The sequence below is a fragment of the Equus quagga genome, chromosome 10, assembly GCF_021613505.1.
Source record: "Equus quagga isolate Etosha38 chromosome 10, UCLA_HA_Equagga_1.0, whole genome shotgun sequence".
NCBI classification, from domain to species: Eukaryota; Metazoa; Chordata; class Mammalia; order Perissodactyla; family Equidae; genus Equus; species Equus quagga.
In genome coordinates this window covers 96,995,168-97,017,693 of record NC_060276.1, presented here as the reverse complement: position 1 = coordinate 97,017,693, position 22,526 = coordinate 96,995,168, and the positions used below count along the sequence as shown (strand labels likewise).

Sequence of the window (22,526 nt, the reverse complement as noted above, 5' to 3'; positions counted from 1 at the left end):
CTAAGCTTCTATTAGAGCCTAATGTGGCATGTTCATATTTTTGTGGGTGATAAAACTTTGCATAGTCATTCAATTACTGCTTGTCGAATGAATATATAAAGAGATGCATAAATAATTGAATGAATTTATTAACAAACCAATTTTTGGTCGCATATAACGATTGATATTTTCTCCTATGAAAATATGATACTTTTAAGGAGGTTCCCCATGGTGGCATGACATATTTATTTAGAATATCTTGAAAAATATTAATTCATATATTTAATTTTACCATTCTTTTGTGAGAGAGAAAAAAATAATTGAGTTGCATGGAACCAGACCATCTTTCTGGTATCGGCTGTTACTTTATTTTGAATGACAACACCAAGTACCAGTAGGACACTGATTTGTCTTTGTTAAAGTTACAAAGATAAATAAAATGCAGTCTCATAGAAATATATATAGACAAGCTTACAACATATACATGTTTTTTATTTTATTTCATATTGAGACATGATATCTTTGCTGAAAATTATACATATGAGGCTTTAAACTCCAGCATACCCCTGTAAATACTTGTTTAGTATATGGGCTGCTTGGTCGATTTTCCTCAAAGTAATCATTATTGTTTCATTCCAAAAAATCTGTCTGCTGCTAACAGGTATCATCTACATTCTGTTTCCTAAAATAATTTCCTAGCAAAACTTTAAACTCTTTCTCTTATTCATTATTAGTCAATCAACAACAATGATAGCCAAGATAGCTGAAATTACCAAAGATTCCATTTGTCTTACCAATTGAGGTGGCTTACAGTCTCTTTCTGGACCCTTTTTCTGAGACTTACCAGAATGGAAAGATAACCTTTCATCTTATGCATGTGTGTATGTGTGCATGCATGTATCCACATGTGCATGATGTTGGACTTTCCTAATCACCAGGAAAAAAACACCTTAGCTGTTTAAAGGATTTGCAACATAATTTACAGTTCCTTAGCTAGAAGAACTCTTCCCTGGACATCCAGAATTTCCTCTTATTTCATTTATAAATTGAGTGAAAAATAGACTAAATAAAACTCTTTCTAAAAATTCTCCAATTAAGGGGAAAATTTTGATAAAATGTTCATCAATTTCAACTAGACCACATTGTCAAGAAGTGGGAATCTTTAGACATTCTCAAGACATTTAAAATAATTATATAGTTGCAAGACTGTGTATAAGTGAACATACTAAAAGATCAAATGGCATGACAATTGTTTGTTTTGGACTTCTGTTTCTGGCCAAGTTGGAGTAACAGGGACCAGATTTAACTTCTTGGCTAAAAAAGTTAAAAAATGGATAAAATATATGAAACAATGGTTTTGAAGACATTGGACATCAGGCAATGAAAGAGTGATCTCTGAGAAATTAGATACAAATGAGGTGTGCCCTACGATTACCCAAGCTTACTGTCTGGGGAGAGTTCCAGGCTATAACAGATGACGAAGGAACCCTCACCAGAAGGGCTCCTTGAGTTAAGGAAATGGAGCTGGGACTCCAAGGAGGCCAAGGTGGCTAGAGTTCACAGGGCAGAGTACCAGAGATGAGAGACACAGAGAGAACATTGAAATCTGCAGAGAGCTCCCTTCCAGTCTTCAGCTGAGTCCTGATCAGCTCATACATGTGAGGAAACTACCCACAACTAGAGAAAGAACTACACAAAAGGATTAAAGGGAACAATCACCAGAGCTCACATATGGCTAGGAATAGTGTCTGTTCCTGCCAGCCACAGTGAACCTCATCATTCACAGGTTATCAAAGAGAGTACTCAGGAGGGTTTTGCCTCAGTAGTGGGGCAAAATTAGCCCTAGACTTATGCTGTTCTGCTCAAAACTCACAAAGTATAAAAGGAAGATGCTCAAAAGATCAATTGTTTCCAAGTGAATTAACTATGGCCCAGAACAAAGGTCAAGAATACTTAACTGCACAAAAATATCAAGCGCTCAACAAGTTAAAATTCACAACAGCTGGCATCCAATCAAAAATGACCAGCCATCCAAATAAGCAGAAAAGTAACCCCCATATGAGGAAAATCAATTTAAATTGACCCCAAATAGACACACCTGATAGAATTAGTAGGCAAGAACATTATAACAGTTTTTATAGCTATATTCCATATTTTCAAGAAGGTAGTGGAAAGGTTGACGTGCTGAGTAGAGACATGGAAGATATAAAAACTTCAACAATGATCACACTTCAACAATGTGTTGAATCATACAAAACAACAATGTCCAAGGCTAAAACTATACACTAGATGGGATCAACCACCGATTGCATATCACAAAAGATTAGATTAGTCAACTTGGCAATAGAAATTTTCATTTAAAATGAATCATAGAGAAAAAAGACTGAAAATAAAAAGAACAGAACATTAGTGAGTAGTAGGACAGCATTAAGCAGCTTAAGGTTTGTGTAATCAGAGTCCCTGAAAAGGCGGAAGGGACAGAAACATTTTTTTTTTTAAATAATGCTCTAAAAATTTCTAAGTTTGACGAAAACTATAAACCCAAAGATCCAAGAAGCTTGACAGATCTCATGAACAAGAAACATGAAGAAAAATATACCAAGGCATATCATAAACCAATTACTCGATTCCCAAAAGCACTCCCTAAGAAACTGTCTGTATGCTAATCTTCATCTCAGAGTAGGCTTCCCAAGGATGCCAACCTGAAATATGTGCTAAAATCTATATCAAAACAATTATCCTCTGTGGAGTAGAATGGCGGTATCGATATACTTCTACATTAATTTTTTTCATAATGAGTATACATTATTTTTATGATAAAAAAGATTAAAACTATATAACTACCTTGTGTCACATATCTTTGGAAGTGGCAAGAAGTTTATATATCTTCCAAAGAACACCTTATATGACACTTATATTTCTGCCTTTAAGCCAGAGGCCTGATGCTGCATATATCAAAATTCACTTTAGTGCTATTACAGAAGCTATTTTCTGTATGACGGCAGATGGGAAACCCATGAATTTCCTCTACCTCCAGTGCCAGTGCTGATGTGTATACAAATTTGATTGATATACATATAATTACATAAATTATTCATTTTCTATGTTTACATAGCTTACATATACATAGGTATTTAAATGCTTACTTTCTTAATATCAAAAGATATATTTGCTATGCAAAAGATACTTGAGAATAAAGAACTGAAAAGTTGAATATGATATTGATTTTATGAATCCAGCATTTTGAAACGTCTGAACTATTTAATAAATTACCTTTTTCTTTGCTTTTACCTGTCTTAATCAGTATTTTCTGGCAATAAAAATTGGCTACAATCCAAATCCACTCGACTGATAATTGCTACAGGAACAGTTCAAGCTAAAAATATTTAAGATTTGGTATAATAAACAAAATATTTCTTATACCTAAACTATATATTTTATAGCCTAAATTATCACCTCCACAATCCAATTTATCTTTATCTGTATACTCAAAAGCCACAGCAAGTTGAAATTAAACTATACACTGGTTATAATCCATATGTTGCATTTCCATTAACATAAACCATAAAAAAGTCAATAAGTACCACCAATTAACTCTGCATTGTTTTGGGCTCTGGATTATCTCAGAAGGCAATTTGTTCAACAGAATATATAGAAATATTGCTACATCACCACAAATTATCTTTAGGAAAACATAACTGTAATTTTATCATGATGACTATTTCTAGGAACTACATTATTGCTAAGTATACCACAAGTTCTCCTTCTGGACAGGAGCCAACATAAGGCAAAAACACACACTGCCCCAAAGCCACAGGACAGTCTGCTGTAAGATGCTTCCCTGTATCACAGATTCAATTATACTTTGCAGTTCATCAGATAAACCAGTTATATCTAGGCTAACTCTCATCCTGACTCAAAAAGTCCACAGCACAGTCTCCCAACTGATCATTATGACGGTGTTCTAGCATATGTAGTGATGACAACTATAAATCAAGAATTATAAATTTCTGTCATCCTTCACAACCTGAATGTAAAGCAGTCATGATATTGTGATGAAAATAAAGACAGTTTGAAAAAAAAGAGATCTCAAAAACTTACCTTAAGGTACCATTTGTATTTGGCATGCTCCCAATTCTCAGGAATTTGTGTCTTTTTGAGAAACTGTTCAGCTTCTGTTAGCCATTGATTAAATATCTTCATATCGTAATGAAATCGCCGCCATTTTTCAACAGATCTGTCAAATCGCCTAGAGGTGGAAAACACGGATCAAGAAAAATAAATGGATTATATAAAACACAATATATGGTCATAGCATATATTTTTATTACATTGACAAGGATATTATTTTGACAGTTTCTCACATTTGTAGGTTTCAATTTCAATTAACAGAAAAAATTAATATTGAATAGAAAGGAGGAATTAAAATAAAAGGCTATAATTTTTCCCTTTAAAATTAAATACATTTCTTGATTGAAACAAAGATAAAGACAACTATTATGGAGTATTAACATTTTCTTCCCTATGAGGATATTTGTTTTTTAAAAAATTCCAGAAATTTCAAAATATATTAACATCTATTAAATTAAATATTTCAAAGCTAGATATTCAATTTCAAAATATTTTTTGGATCAAAATCAAGTGATCTCATAAAGTCTATCAATTTCAATATTACTCTTGATTAAAAACAGTCTATTCATTAAGATCCTTAAGCATCCAGGATGACAGATATAACTTATATCGTAGGCTCAGATGTAAGCAATGAACCAACTAACTGCTATACTAGTCTAAACCAGGTGATGACTGTTGTCTTCCTTTCTTCTTCTTTATTGTATCCACTAACATTTTAAATTAGAACGCCAAAGAAACTTAGTGAAAGGTAGGTAATGTGTTAATATCTCATATGAAAAGAATACTAAGAAGGAGGTATTTGGTCGTGTTCCCATCACAGAAGAGACCGGGGCCAAAATGATATGTGTCAGGTCTTTAGGTTTACCCTAAGGCAGTTGCACATAAGAATCACCTGGGGGGATAAAAAAAAACAAGAATAAAACACTGATTCTGGGACCTCACTCTAGACCAATTAAATCTGTATCTTTGGAGGTGGGACCTGACATTGGTATTTTAAAAAGCACCCAAGTGATTCTAATGTGCAGTCAAGGGGGAAAAACACCCTATAAAGTAAGTTTTAACGTCTTATGGGGCTTATGATCTACTGGGTCTCCCAGGGCCTGTCCAAACAAGTATTTGCTAGCACTAAACTAAAAGCCATCCTGAAGATTCCTGGCTGTAGGGCTACCTCAGTGCACAGTGGTCTGTCATAGTTCTCTGAGTTCTACTCTGAAGACGCAATGGATTATCGTTTTGAATATCTTGACATCTTCTCAGATGTTTACCTCCATTTAGGAACTTTAATTTCCGAACTTCAATAATGCTGCAGCTTCCTACTGTTTTGTTGGGAAGGTAACAGAATTCACATCTATTAAACCATAACTATGAGCCGGTCACTGGGCTCTGTGCTTCATATATCCAATTTCACTGACTCCTGCAACATAATAATTATTATTCTCACTTTCCACTGGAGAAAACTGAGAGGCTGAGTAACTAGCCAAAAGGTAAATAGATAGTAAATGGCAAAGAGGGAATTCTAACTCAGTCTTTGTTTCCAATGGTGCCTTTCATCACCTCACATGCTCTTTCCTGAGATTTCCTTGTTTTCACGTTGAATTCTCACCTTACCAGTTAATTCAAAGTGATAGCTGTAGGGCTTTTTGTCCTTATTTTTCTTCTTTATTATCTTCCAAATATTTAATTATGCATCTACATGTACATTGCATCTATCAGACATTGCATTTAATGATTAACTATATTTCTTACCTTAAAAATATCTAAAACAGTATTTTGGTAGCATTAAAAAGGCAGCCAGTGGTAGCCAAAAGAGGTAGTCTCTAACTATAGCTAGTTTAAGATAAGAATTCTGCCTTTAATAACTAATGGCATTCTAGAGTTGATCACATATGATATATCCATCAGCCACAAAATGATCTTGGAAATGTTTTGCACATTCAATAATAGTTTTGTTTTCATATATTTTCAGTGGTCTCTAATGCACAATAAATGACTTAAGAATACATCTTAAGAATTTATTCTCTTTAAAAAAGAATTGTACATTGCATATGTCTTACATGCACTTGTATCATTGCAGTCACAGAGTTGTTAAATGAGAATCTAAAAAATGATAAGGCACGGTTGGCAATTGTTCCCTCTTGGTGACGCTGTAGTTTAATTTTCATTATTTCTATGTTGTCCAGTTTTTCTACAATGTGCATTTCATACTTTGATATTCAGAAAAATACAATAATTTAAAAATAATTTAAAAAGGCATTCTCACATGCTAACAACTACCACCTCCAACTCTCTTCCCACTTCCATAGTTTGAGAAACAGGCAGAAGCTAACCAGAGCACAGAGGAGTTGTCATTTGGTCATAATTTACCATTCCCCCCTTGCAGCAGTCATCAGTCTCCTTCTTATTTTGTTTTTTTTCCTACCCAATTACCAGAATAATCCTCCTGCCAACCCTTTCAGCTACTGGGAGGTGATTGTTTCTCCAACATTTGTGCTATAAATATCCACTCTTCATTCCAGGCTGCTGCACAGACATGTCCTTCCAACACTCACCACACTGGCAATTACCATCTTCCACCAGATTTCACAAAGCCTCCTCCCACCTCAACCACTCTTCCTCTTCACCGATTATCTTTCCTTTAAATTCCTCAAGAGGTGAAAACCATAAGGGCCCATACAGTTGATCATGGTACCCCTGGCTCTGCACGACAGAGCTGGAGGTAGGAAGAGAAGGAAAACAGGCTGAGGGCCCGAGGTTCTATATCCACATCCTTGTTCCCAGGCCACAAAATAAGACAGGATGGACTTGCCAGCCACACAGGACTATCTGCAGTTCCCCCAAACCCTGCTACTGCCTCCTGACTTTGGGACTTTGCACATTAGTCCCATATTCCTGAAATGCCCTCCTTCCCTTTTGTTCCCTTGTCCCCAACTCTGCAGTCCAACCTTTGCATACTTAAAGACTTGGTCTGAACTACTTGTACTGCCACTTTGTAAATATCTAAATATAGAGTATTCGATATAGCCTGCAACTGCTAAAACTTTGAAAACTGTAAAGTTGATTTAATTTTATTATTAAAATTAATGTTAAAATGAGTAACTATTCAAACAAAATGTTAAAGAATAAAAGCATGCACTTTACACATGATGGCCTTTAATGTGAGTAATAATATTTTAAACTCCATTTCAAGCATCACATAAAATTTTAAAATATACTTTTCAGCATTTTAATATGCATTAACAGCAAAGCCTAAATCTATTCTTGAACTTACTATGTAAAATTTCATTTTTTATCATGACTACTTACAAACTTAAACTCTTTCCCACCAAGGAAAATTCCAAATGAATAGATACAAATTTTGCCAGTTTTACAATATTAAATTTATAAATTTAATCTCTAACCACTCACTATGCTCCTCAAATTCCTCTCAGTCCATTAATTGGACAGTCCATGATTGAGGAAAAAGGCAGCAACAACTGGAAACACAGAGAGATAGTAAAAATAGCCTTCAGGGAAATAATTATAAGTTTTATCCTTTATATTACATTATTACTAGGGGAAAAGAGTTGTTGCTTTTTTTCCTGGCAGAAAGAGGAAATGTAGACCCAACTACATATAGGACAAAACATACAAGTATAAACATATGGATAATAAATCAAGTGATTTTAAAATTTTGCAAATATTAAAATTCTTATTCACTCTGCAAGCAGGATTTAAAATTACACTGCTGCTTCATTTATGTGCAGCATAACTTATTTCCTGCTGTTCTAAATCAAGTTAGTCAGATTATTCTCGAGCATAAATTACACTTAGGGAGTAATTTAGGTACTTTGGGACACACTTTAACACTTTCAGGCCATGAAGGTGGTATTCAATTCCATGCAATCGATTTAAATAAATAACTCCCTAGTAGCCTCTGACATATCCACTGTGGCTTTATATTTAGATCTGCACACTCAGCATTGGGCTGCTGATTAGTTCCTCCTACATATTTCATCATTGATGAGGTGAGTGAGAAGGGTCTGGGTTGAAGGCTCATGGTCCAAACTGTAGGTGCTGATAAACAAAAGTTAAATTGGTTATTTGCCCCAAACTATAGTATCTTACTCCCCTCTGCAGCCACCCCCCCATCCCTGCTTCCCGAGTAATAAATTTAGTAAAACCTAGGTGTACTAGGAGTCGTGAAGTTTTTTCTATAGAACCTGACTCACTCTGAGGAAGTCTTCTATGGCTCTACCTCTCCTCACCCCTCCCATACTCCTTTTACTTCTTACTCCTAGGACACCGCCTTAGATTTCTGGGCTAAAGTCTGTCTTCTCATGCCTAAATTATATACTGAGTCCGGATCCATACATGTGTAATTAGACTTCACTCCAGCTGTCTGACTGTCTCACTGAAACCACTCATTGGACACAGGCTTGTACCTGAACCCATGCCCTTGCCTCCTCAGGCAGGGAGAGCACAGTGGTCAGACTGCCTAGGTTGGAATCCTGGTTCCACCGTTTACTGTGTGGCCCTAAGTAAGTAAGTGACCTTTCTGAAAAGTGATTATAAAAGTACTGCTTACCTCCTAAGGTTAATTGTGTGAGTTACATGAAGGAATGTATTTAAATTTCTTAGAACAGTGTCTGGCAGTGTTCAACAAATACGAGTAGTAGTTTTTCTATTATTACTCTGCCTCTACTTGGCTTAGGTTTACAAATGCAAATCAAATCACCAATAAATAATGCAAGCCATATCAGTATCTCTCTGGTGGGGATCAGACACATAAGAAAGGACTTTGTCTTTATCTTTAGGATTTAAAGCCTGTTTTCAGAAGCTGAACCAGCATAGAATCCATGGTTGACCATGCCTCACTCTGAAAATGCTGTATATATTTGTTTATTTTTTAAACACCTTTTATTGTGAAGCATAACTAATAAACAGAAGAATATGTACAGTCCCACGTTACCATAACCCAAGCTAAAAAATTAAAAAAAAATTTCCAGCAGCCAGAAACTCCTCTTAAACCTCCTCCCAATCACTATTCTCTCTTGCCCCTACAAACTCCCCCTTAACTTTCATGGCAATCTTTCTCTTAGAGCTTTGTAATTTAAATATGCATTCCTAACACTAGAGTTTGGTTGTATGTTTTTTAACTTTCTATAAATGGAACTAAATAATATGTATTCTTTTGTGTGAAGGTTCATTTGATTGATATTATACTTTTAAGAATCATCCATGTTGTTGCTTATTCACTGTTGTAGAATATTCCATCGTGCTTTTGTTTTCATTTTCGACTGCTAATAAATGTTTGGGTTGTTTCTAGTTTGGGGCTACTATAATGTTGCTATAGACTTTCCCGTACCTGTCTCCTCGACTATGCACATGAGCGTTTCTGTAGAGTATATACCTAGGAGTGAAACTGATGGGCCACAGGTTAGACACTTTTTTTTTTTTAAGGAAGATTAGCCCTGAGCTAACTGCTGCCAATCCTCCTCTTTTTGCTGAGGAAGACTGGCCCTGAGCTAACATCTGTGCCCATCTTCCTCTACTTAATATGTGGGACGCCTCCCACAGCATGGCATGCCAAGTGGTGCCATGTCCGCACCCAGGATCCAAACCAGTGAACCCCGGGCCACTGAAGCCAAACCTGTGCACTTAACTGCTGCGCCACCAGGCCAGCCCCCTAGGCACATCTTTAATATTATTAAATAGTGCCAGTTTTCACTCTCAGCAGTAGGAGTATATGAAAGTTGACACGTCTATTTAGAATTTACTGTCCAAGTAGCAGTGTTTGAGAACTTCAATTGCTCCACGGTCTCATCACTACTTAGTACTGTCAGACTTTTAAATTTCAACCATTCTGGTTGGTATATAGTGACATTTTATTTTAGTTTTAATTTGCAATTCCCTGACTACTAATGAGGCTGGCAAACTCTATGTTTATCAGCAGTTTATTTAGATTTCTTATTTTGTGAAGATGACATAAGTCTTAGTGGTATTATAAAACATAAAACATATTTGTTATTTACTACAAAGTGATCATTCTATGCAAACCATCCAGGGGCCAGCCCCAGTGGCCTAGTGGTTAAGTTCGGCATGCTCCGCTTTGGTGGCCCAGGTTTGGTTCCTGGGCATGGACCTACGCTATTTGTCTGTCGGTGGTCATGCTGTGGTGGTGGCTCACATACAAAAGGAGGAAGATTGGCAGCAGATGTTAGCTCATGGTGAATCTTCCTCAGCAAACCGCCCCCCCAAAATTAAAAAACACCATCTGGGTCAAGATATAAAACATTGTCAGTAGCCCACAAGCCCTCTTTGTGCCTCTTATCACTTTTCAAGAACTTCTCTCAGTTTTCTATTGGATTGTCTGTTCTTAAAGATTTGTAGGAATTCTTTATCATTATGGATGCACATAGTTTATCAGTTACGTGTGTTCCAAATATCTTTTCCCACTCTGTGGCTTTCATTTTCACTCTCTTAATGTTGTCTTTTGATGTACAGAAGTTATTAATATACAATATAGTTCAGTTTATTTTTATTTACGATTAGTGCTTTATACATCTATTTAAGAAATCTTCCTTCACCCAACATTCATTAACATATTCTCCTTTACTTTGTTGTAAAAGTTCTACTAATTTTTTTCTTCCCATTTATATCTGTAATACTCCAGGATTTTATTTTTATATCTAATGTGAAATAGAATATATATATATTTTTTTCTCCTAAGCGGGAGAGTCTGTTTTAATTTTTAAGGTAAGGCATACGTGTGGAACAAAATAATGAGTGCGCAGGGAGAAGTAAGTCTCTGTCCCACTTTATAAAATTTTTATTTACAATTAGAGCATAACCAGAAGAGTTGGGGGGAATGTCTAATTTGAAATATTTATAGAGCAAGGCAAAGAAATAAACAAATACAGGGATATAAAGAGATAGCTTTCTCATTTGGTTTTATTGTTTTCCATATATCCATTGCTGGCATTTTTACAGCTCTGGATCGACGTTTTATTTTGTAACACCCTGTTTATTTTATCCTTAATCCTTTCTAGTTTGTGAGTCTGGTTCTCTGGCTTCAAACCAGTTTGGAGTGGTACTTTGATTTTCAGTTTCTCACAGTGGTTATAACACTTGAGTTTAGGAACTCATTCTCATGCCTTTATTCCCTCTCTTTACTGCTGAAATTCTACACATTTTATGTCCTGTTTCTCATAACAACTTCTCATTTATTGCCATATGAACAAACAGAAAAGATGAACTTTATTTGAACTGTATCACCAACATCAACACTTAATGTGACCTCTTTCCAATCATGGGGGACTCTTTGGCATACTTAAAGGAGACAAGGATATTTTTCCCTCAAAAAAATAACTAGCTCACCTAGTTACTATAGGTGAATCTCTTGGATTTCCTGTCTGGACATCTCTCTATACAATCTCGTTCACTTGTAAAGGTTCAACTAACATCTACAGCAGGGGTCGGCAAACTTAATCTGTAATGTTCTTGAGAAGAAATATTTCAGGCTTTGTTGGCCATGTAGTCTTTGTTATAACTACTCAACTCTGCCTTTGTAGCTTGAAATCAGCCATAGGCTGAACATAAGCAAATGGGTTTGGTGGGTCCCAATATGACTTTATTTACAAAAACAGGTGTTGGGCTAGATTTGGCCCACAGGCTGTACTTTACCTACCCTTCATCTATAAACGGATTACCACATAGCCCCAGGTTCTGGCCCTTCCTGATCTCTATATCTGTTTTTTGGACTATCCTCACCAGAACATTCTATGTGAACTTAAAACATGACATGTTAACAATTCCTTATTTGCTCCTCTAAGTCTTTACTTATAATTTTAGTTAATGATTTCCAAGCTAGAAACCTTGAGGTCATCCTTTCCTCCTCCCTTTCTTTCTCATCAGGCTTGTCTCTCTATCCCATCAATTCCAAACTAGAAATGACTCTTTAATTTGGCCTCTTCCCTCTAGCCCCACTGCCATGGTCTTTTTTGAAACCCCCCAATAGCTTTTCCTTGCTATATTCCAACTCATCTCTCCCTATCATCAGTTTCAGACCACTGTTGAACCTATGTCTACACTGCAATCCCCTCTTCCTTTCTGGTTCCAACACAGACATTAACGTAACCCACAATATATACTACACTTTAAAACACCGAATATCTTAAAACTTCCATAACAATCCAAACTGCCCTTTTACTCTGGGCCTTTTGCTATATCTTAGAATGCCACCCCTCTACAATGTCACTTTATTCTGTGAGGCTTGTCTCCCCTGAAATTAGTTACTCCCTAAGACAAGCTCCCCTCATTCCGCAAAAATCTCTATCAACATACTACTTCATGTTCTAATTATGCATTTATAGAGCTGTCTTTCCCAGTAGACTATGAGACCCTTAGAGAAAGGAAGGTAGCTTATTCACCTTTGAAGTAATAGTACAAAGCAATGTCCCTGACACATGATACGTGTTTAATACATTTTTAAGTGAATGACTGAACAAAAGAGTTCATGAGTTGCGTGGGCTTTGTATATCCTCTGTGTTCCTTCGCCCTTCTCTTTTACATATATCTTTGCCAGAGTCCAAAGTCCCAGCAAACCAATGACTGTGTAAAGGGTGTAATATTGGACAGTTCTGCCATGTTGGAAATATATTCAGGGTATGCTATTCCTGCACTGCTTCTGAAAAAAAAATGTAGGATTATGCTAATATTAACCTAAAAATTATGCAATTTCAATGTCTTGATTTGGCACAATTAGCACCCTGTAAAAATATCCAAAGTAACAAAGATAGTTTGCTATTAGTGAGCTGTAATGTTACCTTTAATATTAGGATCTTTTGGAGAAATTAACTACAGAAATTGATTCAGCAGTCTAAATTAAATACTTTAAATTTCTTTAAAAGTTTCAGGTAACATTCTTTCTGAGAACTTGATATATTCATGGATCTCCTTTACAAAATATGAGCATTTAATTTAGTCTTAATTTACATATCTTCTAGTACATAGTTCAAATGAAGATAATACAGTGTTTGACATCATAGCTTCTAAATCTTATCTTTAATTTGTAGGCTAGAGGGGATACTTGAAATAAGGATGTCTTTCTCTTCATTCAAACACAACCAGATATAATTAATGTAGGAAATTTTACCTAGAAATAGCAGCAAAAGCAGTCATAGCCATAGATATGTGCTAAGCACTCTTCTACACACTTCAGATTCAGTACAGGATTTAACATTTTCAACAACACCTTAGGGTAGGTACTATTATAATCATTTTGCAGATGAGAAAACTGAGACTTTGGGAAGCTAAGTAACTTTGGGAGGCTAATATTTCTAAGCAGGAATGCAAAGGAATAGTATAGTTAAATAAGAGTAGTTTATATATTTTTCTTGGTGTCATTAGGATCCATATTACCTCATGGAAGACAAGAAATCCTACTTCTAGAACATACTGTCCTCTAGGCCATAAAGCATGTTGTTATTGTTCAATTCCACTCCTCTATTTTTGAGCACCATAAATCTTATATTTAAAAAAGAAAGGATTCATAAATGATGTAACCTCCTTTTAAAGCAGTATCGTCTCAAACTAACATCTCTTCCTTATAGCCACTTCTCATTATATATCACAATGAGTAGATGAGTATACCACAGTCTCAAATCAAATGGAATTTATCCTGTTTGTCCATGAACATCCTTGAGGGTTCCTCACCTTTTCTTTGTTTTCTGCTTTGTTCAGATTATTTCTTGTCTTTAAATGCTATTTCTCCTAGATTTTCTGACCAGATATAACTTCTTCCATGAGAAAATTTCTGATGCTCCCAATTGTAAGTAATAGATCCTCTCTTTGACTTTCCCTAACATTCTTTTTGTCCTGCTTTAAACAATTTATTCCATTCTAATTTATGTTGGTGTCATTACCCCCAAACTACAGTAAATGCTCTCTAAATGTAAAAACTATGTTGAATCACCATTTTTACCTGCTATAACAGGTACTCATAAATGCTGTTGAATTTTTTGCAGATTCTAAATTAATGAACTTAATTAATTTTAATACATACAATTGGTATCCACTTTGAATTATTACAACTTTTAAAATACGAAAATGTTCTATAGATTAGAAATCTCAAACTATCATCTTTCAAAAAGAAGACACTTTTGATTTAAAGCAGGTCATAAAACAAGGAGGTTATGCAGCATATGAAATTTGAAGACAGGCAAACATGGGTTTGAAATTCTGCTTTATTGCTTACTAGTGCTTTGTAAACTTCAGTAAATGATTTAATTTGCACAATTCAGAATTCTTATTTGTGAAATAGGCATGATATTATCTAATTCACAGTTATTATAAGGATTAGGAATAATATAGTCAAATTTGTTAAACACATAGTAAACGCTCAATCGATGTTGGCAATAACAAAAACCATAATATCCATATATACACAATTGCCATATTATATAAATAATTGCCATATTTATAAAATATTATTAAATTGTCAAATATGTCTACATATATATGAACATTTTCTTTTCAATATACAACTATGAATGAGCTTCTTTACATTTCCTCATTCATCCACAAAAGTAGAATGCCATCCTCAGGTAGATCTAATATTCTTGTGCTTTAAGACTCAGACATTTCACTATGTGAAAATGATTTTATTGCTTTCGTAATTGAGTAAACCAAACTATTAAACCAAATGGAGTCATATGTTTTTCCTTGTTTCTTTCTGAATGAGGGAGAGACAGTACATTTGATCTGACTATAAGAAATTTAACTTCAACTGTTTTTGCCAAAGGGGAATCTGAGGGGAAAAGAAAAGGCATTTTATTTTAAAACGGAGAGTGAAGAGATTTTGATCTTCAGGGCAAGTAAGACATTAGGTGTCGTTATCTTCTCAAAACTACTATTAAAACACAAATTCCAAATACACAGAGTAAGATTAAAAAATAGTAAAGTATGGCATTTTGCTTCTTAGGCTACCAAAATGTTCATTTCCTCCATAGGCTATTGCAGCAAATCAGAATACACCACTTAAGATCAGCTTATAGAAGTGTCTCTTTTTACATCAGGACTCATTTCTTTCAACCATGATTAAAAGTAAAGATCAAGATCACTGTGTATCTTAGAATATATTTGGTATGAGAGCACAATAATACAAATATAAAAATAAAATTGAAACAGTTAACTTTTCACTTAACTTTCTTCTACATGGGCAATTCTCATTTCCCTCTTATACAGTTTCACTGGGACCATTACCTTACACAAGACTGCTTTTCTTATTAAGGTAGTTATAATTAACAAGAGTCCACACACACATAACAGTTATCATCTACCATATTAATGAACATATATAAGCTATTATTTTCCCTAAAGTTTGCTACATTTCATTTTACTGGAACCAATCTCAAAGGTTGCAGAATTAACAAAAATAGTGACTTTTAGAATAGTCAATTCTAAAATCATTTTCCAAAGAAAGGAAAAATATTCCCATTTTACTATTATACTTATAGCTATAAGAGAAACAGTACTATGTACTGTATGGCGATTCCGAAAAAATACAGCCTTCTAGAGAACCTTTCCTAGCCCTGCATGATAATGCCATCCAGATGGTGCTGGAACTGTTTCAAAAGACCATTCAATCGTTCTATCAAACTACCCGTATCAGGATGGTGGGGAAAATGTTAAGACAAGCGATTTCTATAAGCATGAGGACATTGCTGCACTTAGTTTACTACAAAGAGATTTTTTTCCAATTATTTCATTGAGATCATGTAATTTCAGGTGTACTTTATTATGTATCGGTTTCTGTATAGACTGCATGGTGCTCACCACCAATAGTCTAATTTTTATTCATCATCATATATATGTGCCCCTTTATCCCTTTTGCCCACCCACCAAATCCATTCCCCTCTGGTAACCACTAATATGTTGTCTTTATCCATAAGTTGGTCTTGGAATGCGGAGAAATAGTATTACAAAAAAAGAACAAATTTAGAAGCACCGAGTGGAATTAACAGAGAATTAGTCCTCAGATTATAGCAGAGTAACATTTCAATTAGAAATAGCAAGGAGATATGCACCCCTATATTCATTGCAGCACTATTCCCAATAGCCAAGACATGGAAACAACCTAAGTGCCCATCAACGGATGAATGGATAAAGAAGATGTGGTGTATATATATACAATGGAATACTGCGCAGTCATAAAAAAGATAAACTCTTGCCATTTGTGACAACATGGATGGACCTTGAAGATATTACTCTAAGTAAAATAAACCAGATGGAGCAAGACAAATACTATATAATTTCACCCATATGTGGAAGATTGAAAACAAACAAATAAACAAACACACAGATACAGAGAACAGATTGGTGGTTACCAGAGGGGAAAGAGGGTGGGGGGAGGGCGAAAGAGGTAAAGGGGGGCATTTTTATGGTGACAGACGGAAACTAGACTTTTAGTGGTGAACACAATGCAGTATATACAGAAGTCAAAATATAATCATATACACTTGAAGTTTATATGATGTTATAAACCAATGTTACCTCAATTAAAAAAAAAAGAAATAGCAAGGAGAAAGTATCTATGCTAACAGAGGCTGTAAGTAGTAAAGAAAATAAGAACCATCTTCAGTGAACATGACCTATTTTGCTGGAAGTTACACCCGTAAGTCAAAGGGAAAGTGTCCAAAGGACTTTCATATAAAATTAGATAAGCAGTAATTAATTTAAAGGCAGATTTCTGGTTATATATATCTGAAAAATATATGACAAAGGAATTAAATATGCCTGGGATCCCTTATTAGGAGTATGGCTGCAAAGCTTATTTTAATGTCCACTGATCCCATGAACATGCGGAGAATTCCCCCACTCCTACTTACTCTCAGGCATGGATGTACCTGTGGGAACAGGCCAGTTCCAGCACGACACCGTGTAGGTAAGACAGCTTCACTTCTAATTCACTGAACTAAAATCTGACCTAACTGTAGCAAGGATAGCTCAAGGAAACTTTCATCATATCTGACTTACTACCTTATGAATAGATATCATCATAAAATCAGGCCTCTTTTGTTATTTCACATTCCATCTTATTAAAACACAAGTGCATGAGGGAAATATTCTTGGCATAAAACTACTATATTCATTAAATTTTTTCTTTCCTACACCTGAAGGCACATGTCTAAACCTGTAGGGGTTACTTTATTATTTAATTAGAGCAGATTCTTTTCTATCATTTTAGGTGTTTCACCTGAAGTTTGATTAACATCGGTATATGCTGTGCTCTCAGGCAAGTAAATATAGCTTGTGCAGAAAGAGGAAAGAGCAGAAGAAAAAAATACAGAAAAACATGAGACGTGTAAAGAAACAGAACCTCTAAGAAATAAAATAGCAATGTTTAAAGCTTCATAGAAATACTTCATAAATGTGTATGAAGTATAGTATTTGCGCGTTTTATTTAACCATTAATTCATTCCTTTAATAAACATTTATTAAGTGCTTAGTATTGGGGCTGTCAGTGTGTTAAATTCAGGAGGTATAACGATGAAAAACATAGCATCCCTGCCAAAGAAACTCCCAGTTTAATGTGCGTATTAAGTATTGTAATGAGAGTATGTACCGAAATTGTAGCATATGCTGTACTTGCCCAGTGCACATCCCCTTGTCTTTCCATTTCAAAGTACATTGGCTCAATTTCCAAAGGCCAGCGCTTAGATTTCTTTGCCTGAGGACTCTCTCTGGCCACATACATCTGCTTTGCCCACCTATAGGGCAAGCCAAAACTGCTCAGGAATTAACACATCAGGGAGTAGCTCTCCACCAATGATCGATGGGGTTGATGTATAAATTCCCCAGCTCATTTGGCACCCTCAACCGGCATAACTCTGAGGTATGTGTTTTACACTGTTTCCCAGAGTTTTCTCATGAGGATTAAGTTCCAGATACCCAAAGAGTTAACTGGGTTGAAAATGCACCTTTTATTGGTGTCCTTCTGTTCCCTGTCTCACTTCCCTAAGATGTTCCCTGTATCTCCCAAATAACCTACTTGGACTGGAGTTCTTTCCTCAGAGTCTGCTTTCGGGGAATCCAAATGAAGACAGAAGACAATGCCAGCATAGAGGAGAGTGGATTCATTCTACCCCAAAAGATTGCGAGAGTAGCAGGGAGGAAGTTGTTAGGGAAGGCATCACAGTAGATTAGGGTCTAGAAGGATGAGCAGAGGTATTTCAGGCAGAGAAAGGAGGAAGGACATTATATGAAGCATAGCCAGCATGTGTGAAGGCTTAGACTAGCGGTTGTAAGATTAACATCAATCACCTGGAAGGCTTGTTAAAACACAGATTGCTGAGCCCCACCTTCAGAGTTTCTAATATTGCAAGCCTGAGAAATTTTATTTCTAACAAGTTTCCAGGCGATGCTGATACTACTAGTCTGGGGACCACAATTTGAAAACCACTGGCATGAAAGGAATGGCCAAATGATAGCTGGGCTAGAGGGTCTGGATCAAGATTATGAAGGCTCATGGATATCCTGTGACTTAAACTTTTTTTGAAGTTCATTATTGTCAAAAATTGTTTATTGCAGAAAAGAGTGCCAAACAGAATTACCAAATAGTTGTAGATTTACAGAATACAAGAAATGAAAAAATCCTTGGAGAAAGAACATATAGAATGTTTCTTATACACCCCCTGGCATGATTCCTCAGGTTCTATTTTCTGCCCAAATTTTGCATACATGTAACCTATAATCCATATTTCCCACCAACCCTGCGACTATCAGTTTGTCAGCTTCATGCTTCTCATGGACTATGGGCCTGGGTCACAGCATAACTGGGTTGTCCAGCAATTGGCAAGCAGGGACAGCAGTGCTGATGACATCCATGACCACAAGAAACCAGAAGGCACAAGTTGTCTATAGCTGCTCCTAACTGTGAGAGAATATTGCGTTTGTCCTTGAAAGACAGGTTTAGTTATGTTGGGTCAGGAAAAGAGAGTTGAGTGATTACTGGTTGTCCTTCAGTTTCAAACATGTGCAAATGTATCATGCACAAGATGAGACCATAGAAGAAGCTAGAAGTCTAACCAGAGTTTTGTTTGTTAGTTTGTTTCTTGGGAAAGGATTCCTCCCATCTATTTAACACATCTACCACTTCACATATTTAATCTATTTTGTATTTTTTGGTGAGAACATTTAAATTCTACTCTCCTAGCAAATTTCAATTATACAATACAGTGTTATCAACTATTGTCACCACGTTATACATTAGATACTCAAATCTTATTCATCTTATAGCTGAAAGTTTGTACCCTTTTACCAATCTCTCCCTATTTTCACCAACTTCCAGCCCAGGGCAACCACTTTTCTACTCTCTCTCTGAGTTTGACTTTTTTTTTTTTTTTTTGGATTACATATATAAGTGATACCATGCAGTATTATTTCTCTGTCTGGCTTATTTCACTTAGCATAATGATCTCAAGGTCCATCCATGTTGTCACAAATGGCAGAATTTCCTTCTTTCTCATGGATGAATAACATTCCTCTGTGTGTATGTGTGTGTGTGCACACATACATCTCAAATCTTCTTTATCCATTCATCCATTAATGGACATTTAGGTTGTTTTCATATCTTAGCTATTGTGAATAATGCTGCAATGAAAATAGGGGTGCAGATATCTCTTCAATATCCTGTTTTCATTTCTTTGGATATATACCCAGAAGTGGGACTGGTGGATCATATGGTGGCTCTATTTTTAATTTTTTGAGGAAACTCCATACTGTTTTCCATAGTGGCTGCACCAATTTACATACCCACCAACAGTGCACATAGGTTCCCTTTTCTCCACAGCCTTGCAAACATTTATCTCTCATCTTTTTGATGACAGCCATTCTAACAGATGTGAAGTGATATCTCATTGTGCTTTTGATTTGCATTTCCCAGATGATTAGTGATGTTGAGCAACTTTTCATATACTGTTGGCCATTTTTTGTCTTCTTTGGAAAAATGTCTATTTGGTTCCCCTGCCCAATTTTAATTGGATTGTTTATTTTTTTGCTATCGAATTGTATTAATTCTTTATATATTTTGGATATTAACCTCTTATCAGATATATGATTTGCAAATCCTTTCTCCCATTCCATAGGTTGCCTTTTCATTTTGTTGATGGTTTCCTATGCCATGCAGAAGGTTTTGAGTTTGATGTTGTCCCACGTCTATTTTTGCTTTTGTTGCCTTTGCTTTTGGTGTCATATCCAAAAAATCATCACCAAGCTGGTGTCAAGGAGCTTATCCCCTGTTTTCTTGTAGGAGTTTTAGGTTTCTGGTCTTACATATAAATCTTTAATCCATTTAGAGTTTATTTTTGTGTATGGTGTAAAATGAGATGGGTCCAGTTTCATTCTTTTGTATGTGACTGTCTAGTTTTCCCAATACCATTTATTGAAGAGACTATCCTTTCCTCATTGTACATTCTTGGTTCCTTTATCAAAAATTAATTGACCACATATGTGTTTATTTCTGGGCTCTCTATTCTATTCCATTGATCTATGTGTCTGTTTTTATGCCAATACCACACTGTTTTGATTACTATTGCTTTGCAATATAATTTGAATCCAGGAAGTATGATATCTCCAGCTTTGTTCTTTGTTTGTTGACCCAAAATAGCTTTGGCTATTCGGGGTGCTTTTTGGTTCCATACAAATTTAAGGATTGTTTGTTCTATTTCTGTGAAAAATGTTATTGGAATTTTGATAGGGATTGCACTGAATCTATAGATTGCTTTGGGTGGTATGGACATTTTAACAATATTAATTCTTCCAACACATGAGCATGGAATAGCTTCTCATTTATTTGCGTCTTCACTTTCTTTCATCAATGTTTATAGTTTTCAGTGTATAGATCTTTCACCTCCTTGGTTAAATTTATTCCTAATTAATTATTTTATTCTTTTTGATACAATTGTAAATGGGATTGTTTTCTTAATTTCTTTTTCTGATAGTTCATTTGTAGTGCATACAAACACAACCAATTTTTGTATACTGATTTTGTATCTTGCAATTTTACTGAATTTGTTTGTTACTTCTAAGAGTATTTTTGTGGAGTCTTTAGGGTTTTCCATACATAATATCATGTCATTGCAAATAGAGATAATTTTACTTCTTTCTTTCTGATTTGGATGCCTTTTTTTCCTTGCCTAATTGTTCTGGCTAAGACTTCCAGTGCTATTCTGAATAAAAGTGGTGAATCCTTGTCTTGTTTTCGATCTTAGAGGAAAAGCTTTTAGCTTTTCACCATTGAGTATGATGTTAGCTGTGGGCTTGTCACATATGGCCTTTATTATGTTGAGGTATATTTCTTCTATAACCAGTTTGATGAGGTTTTTTTTTTTATCATGAATAGATGTTGAATTTTGTCAAATGCTTTTTCTGTATCTATTGAAATGATCATGTGATTTTTTTATCCTTCATCTTGTTAAAGTGGTGTATCTCACTGATTGATTTGTGGATATTGAACCTTCCTTGCATCCCTGGAATAAATCCCTCTTGGTCATGGTTTATGATCCATTTAATGAACTGTTGAATTTGGTTTGCTAATATCCTGTTGAAGACTTTTGTATCTATGTTCATGAGGGATATTGGCCTGTGATTTTCTTTCCTTGTCATGTCCTGGTCTAGTTTTAGTATCAGGGTAATGCTGGACTCATAAAATGTGTTTGGAAGTGTTCCCTCCTCTTCTATTTTTTGGAAGAGTTTGAGAAGGATTGGTATTAATTCTTTAAATGTTTGGTAGAATTCACCAGCAAAGCCATCTGGTTATAAACATTTTTTTGTTGAGAAGTTTTTAATTACTGATTCAATGTTCTTACTAGTAATTGGTCTGTTCTGATTTTCTATTTCTTCATGTTTCAGTCTTGATAAGCTGCATGTTTCTAGTAATTTATCCATTTCTTCCAAGTTGTCTAATTTGTTGGCATAAAATTGTTCTTAGTAGTCTCTTATAATCCTTTGTTTTTGTGTGGTGTCAGTTGTAATGTCTCCTGTTTCATTTCTGATTTTTTTCAATTTTCTTGTACATTTGTAAATTTTGATAATAAAATATTAGGTAAAAATCCTGGTGCCCTGACCACGTGCCAGATTAAATGAAATTCTGGTGAATTTTTTTTGAGGAAGATCAGCCCTGAGCTAACATCTGCTTCCAATCCTCCTCTTTTTGCTGAGGAAGACTGGCCCTGAGCTAACATCCGTGCCCATCTTTCTCTACTTTATATGTGGGACACCTGCCACAGCATGGCTTGATGAGCGGTGCCATGTCCGCACCCGGGATCCGATCCCGTCGACCCTGGGCCGCTGAAGCGGAATGTGCAAACTTAATCGCAGTGCCACTGGGCTGGCCCTGGTGAATTCTTTTTCAAGATCCTCAGCTCTTGAGTCCTCTC

At 35.5% G+C, this 22,526-nt stretch overlaps 1 protein-coding gene across 9 annotated transcripts in view; it reads right to left on the bottom strand.

The window, feature by feature from the left end:
* The window catches only part of DMD (dystrophin), a 2,273,580-nt gene that overhangs the window by 1,032,881 nt on the left and 1,218,173 nt on the right, over positions 1–22,526 (bottom strand). For all 9 annotated transcript variants that reach the window (XM_046672830.1, XM_046672828.1, XM_046672833.1 and 6 more), the window contains one exon: positions 4,081–4,228. In XM_046672830.1, the coding sequence (XP_046528786.1) occupies positions 4,081–4,228 (148 nt within the window). The remainder of the gene's footprint in view (positions 1–4,080; positions 4,229–22,526) is intronic.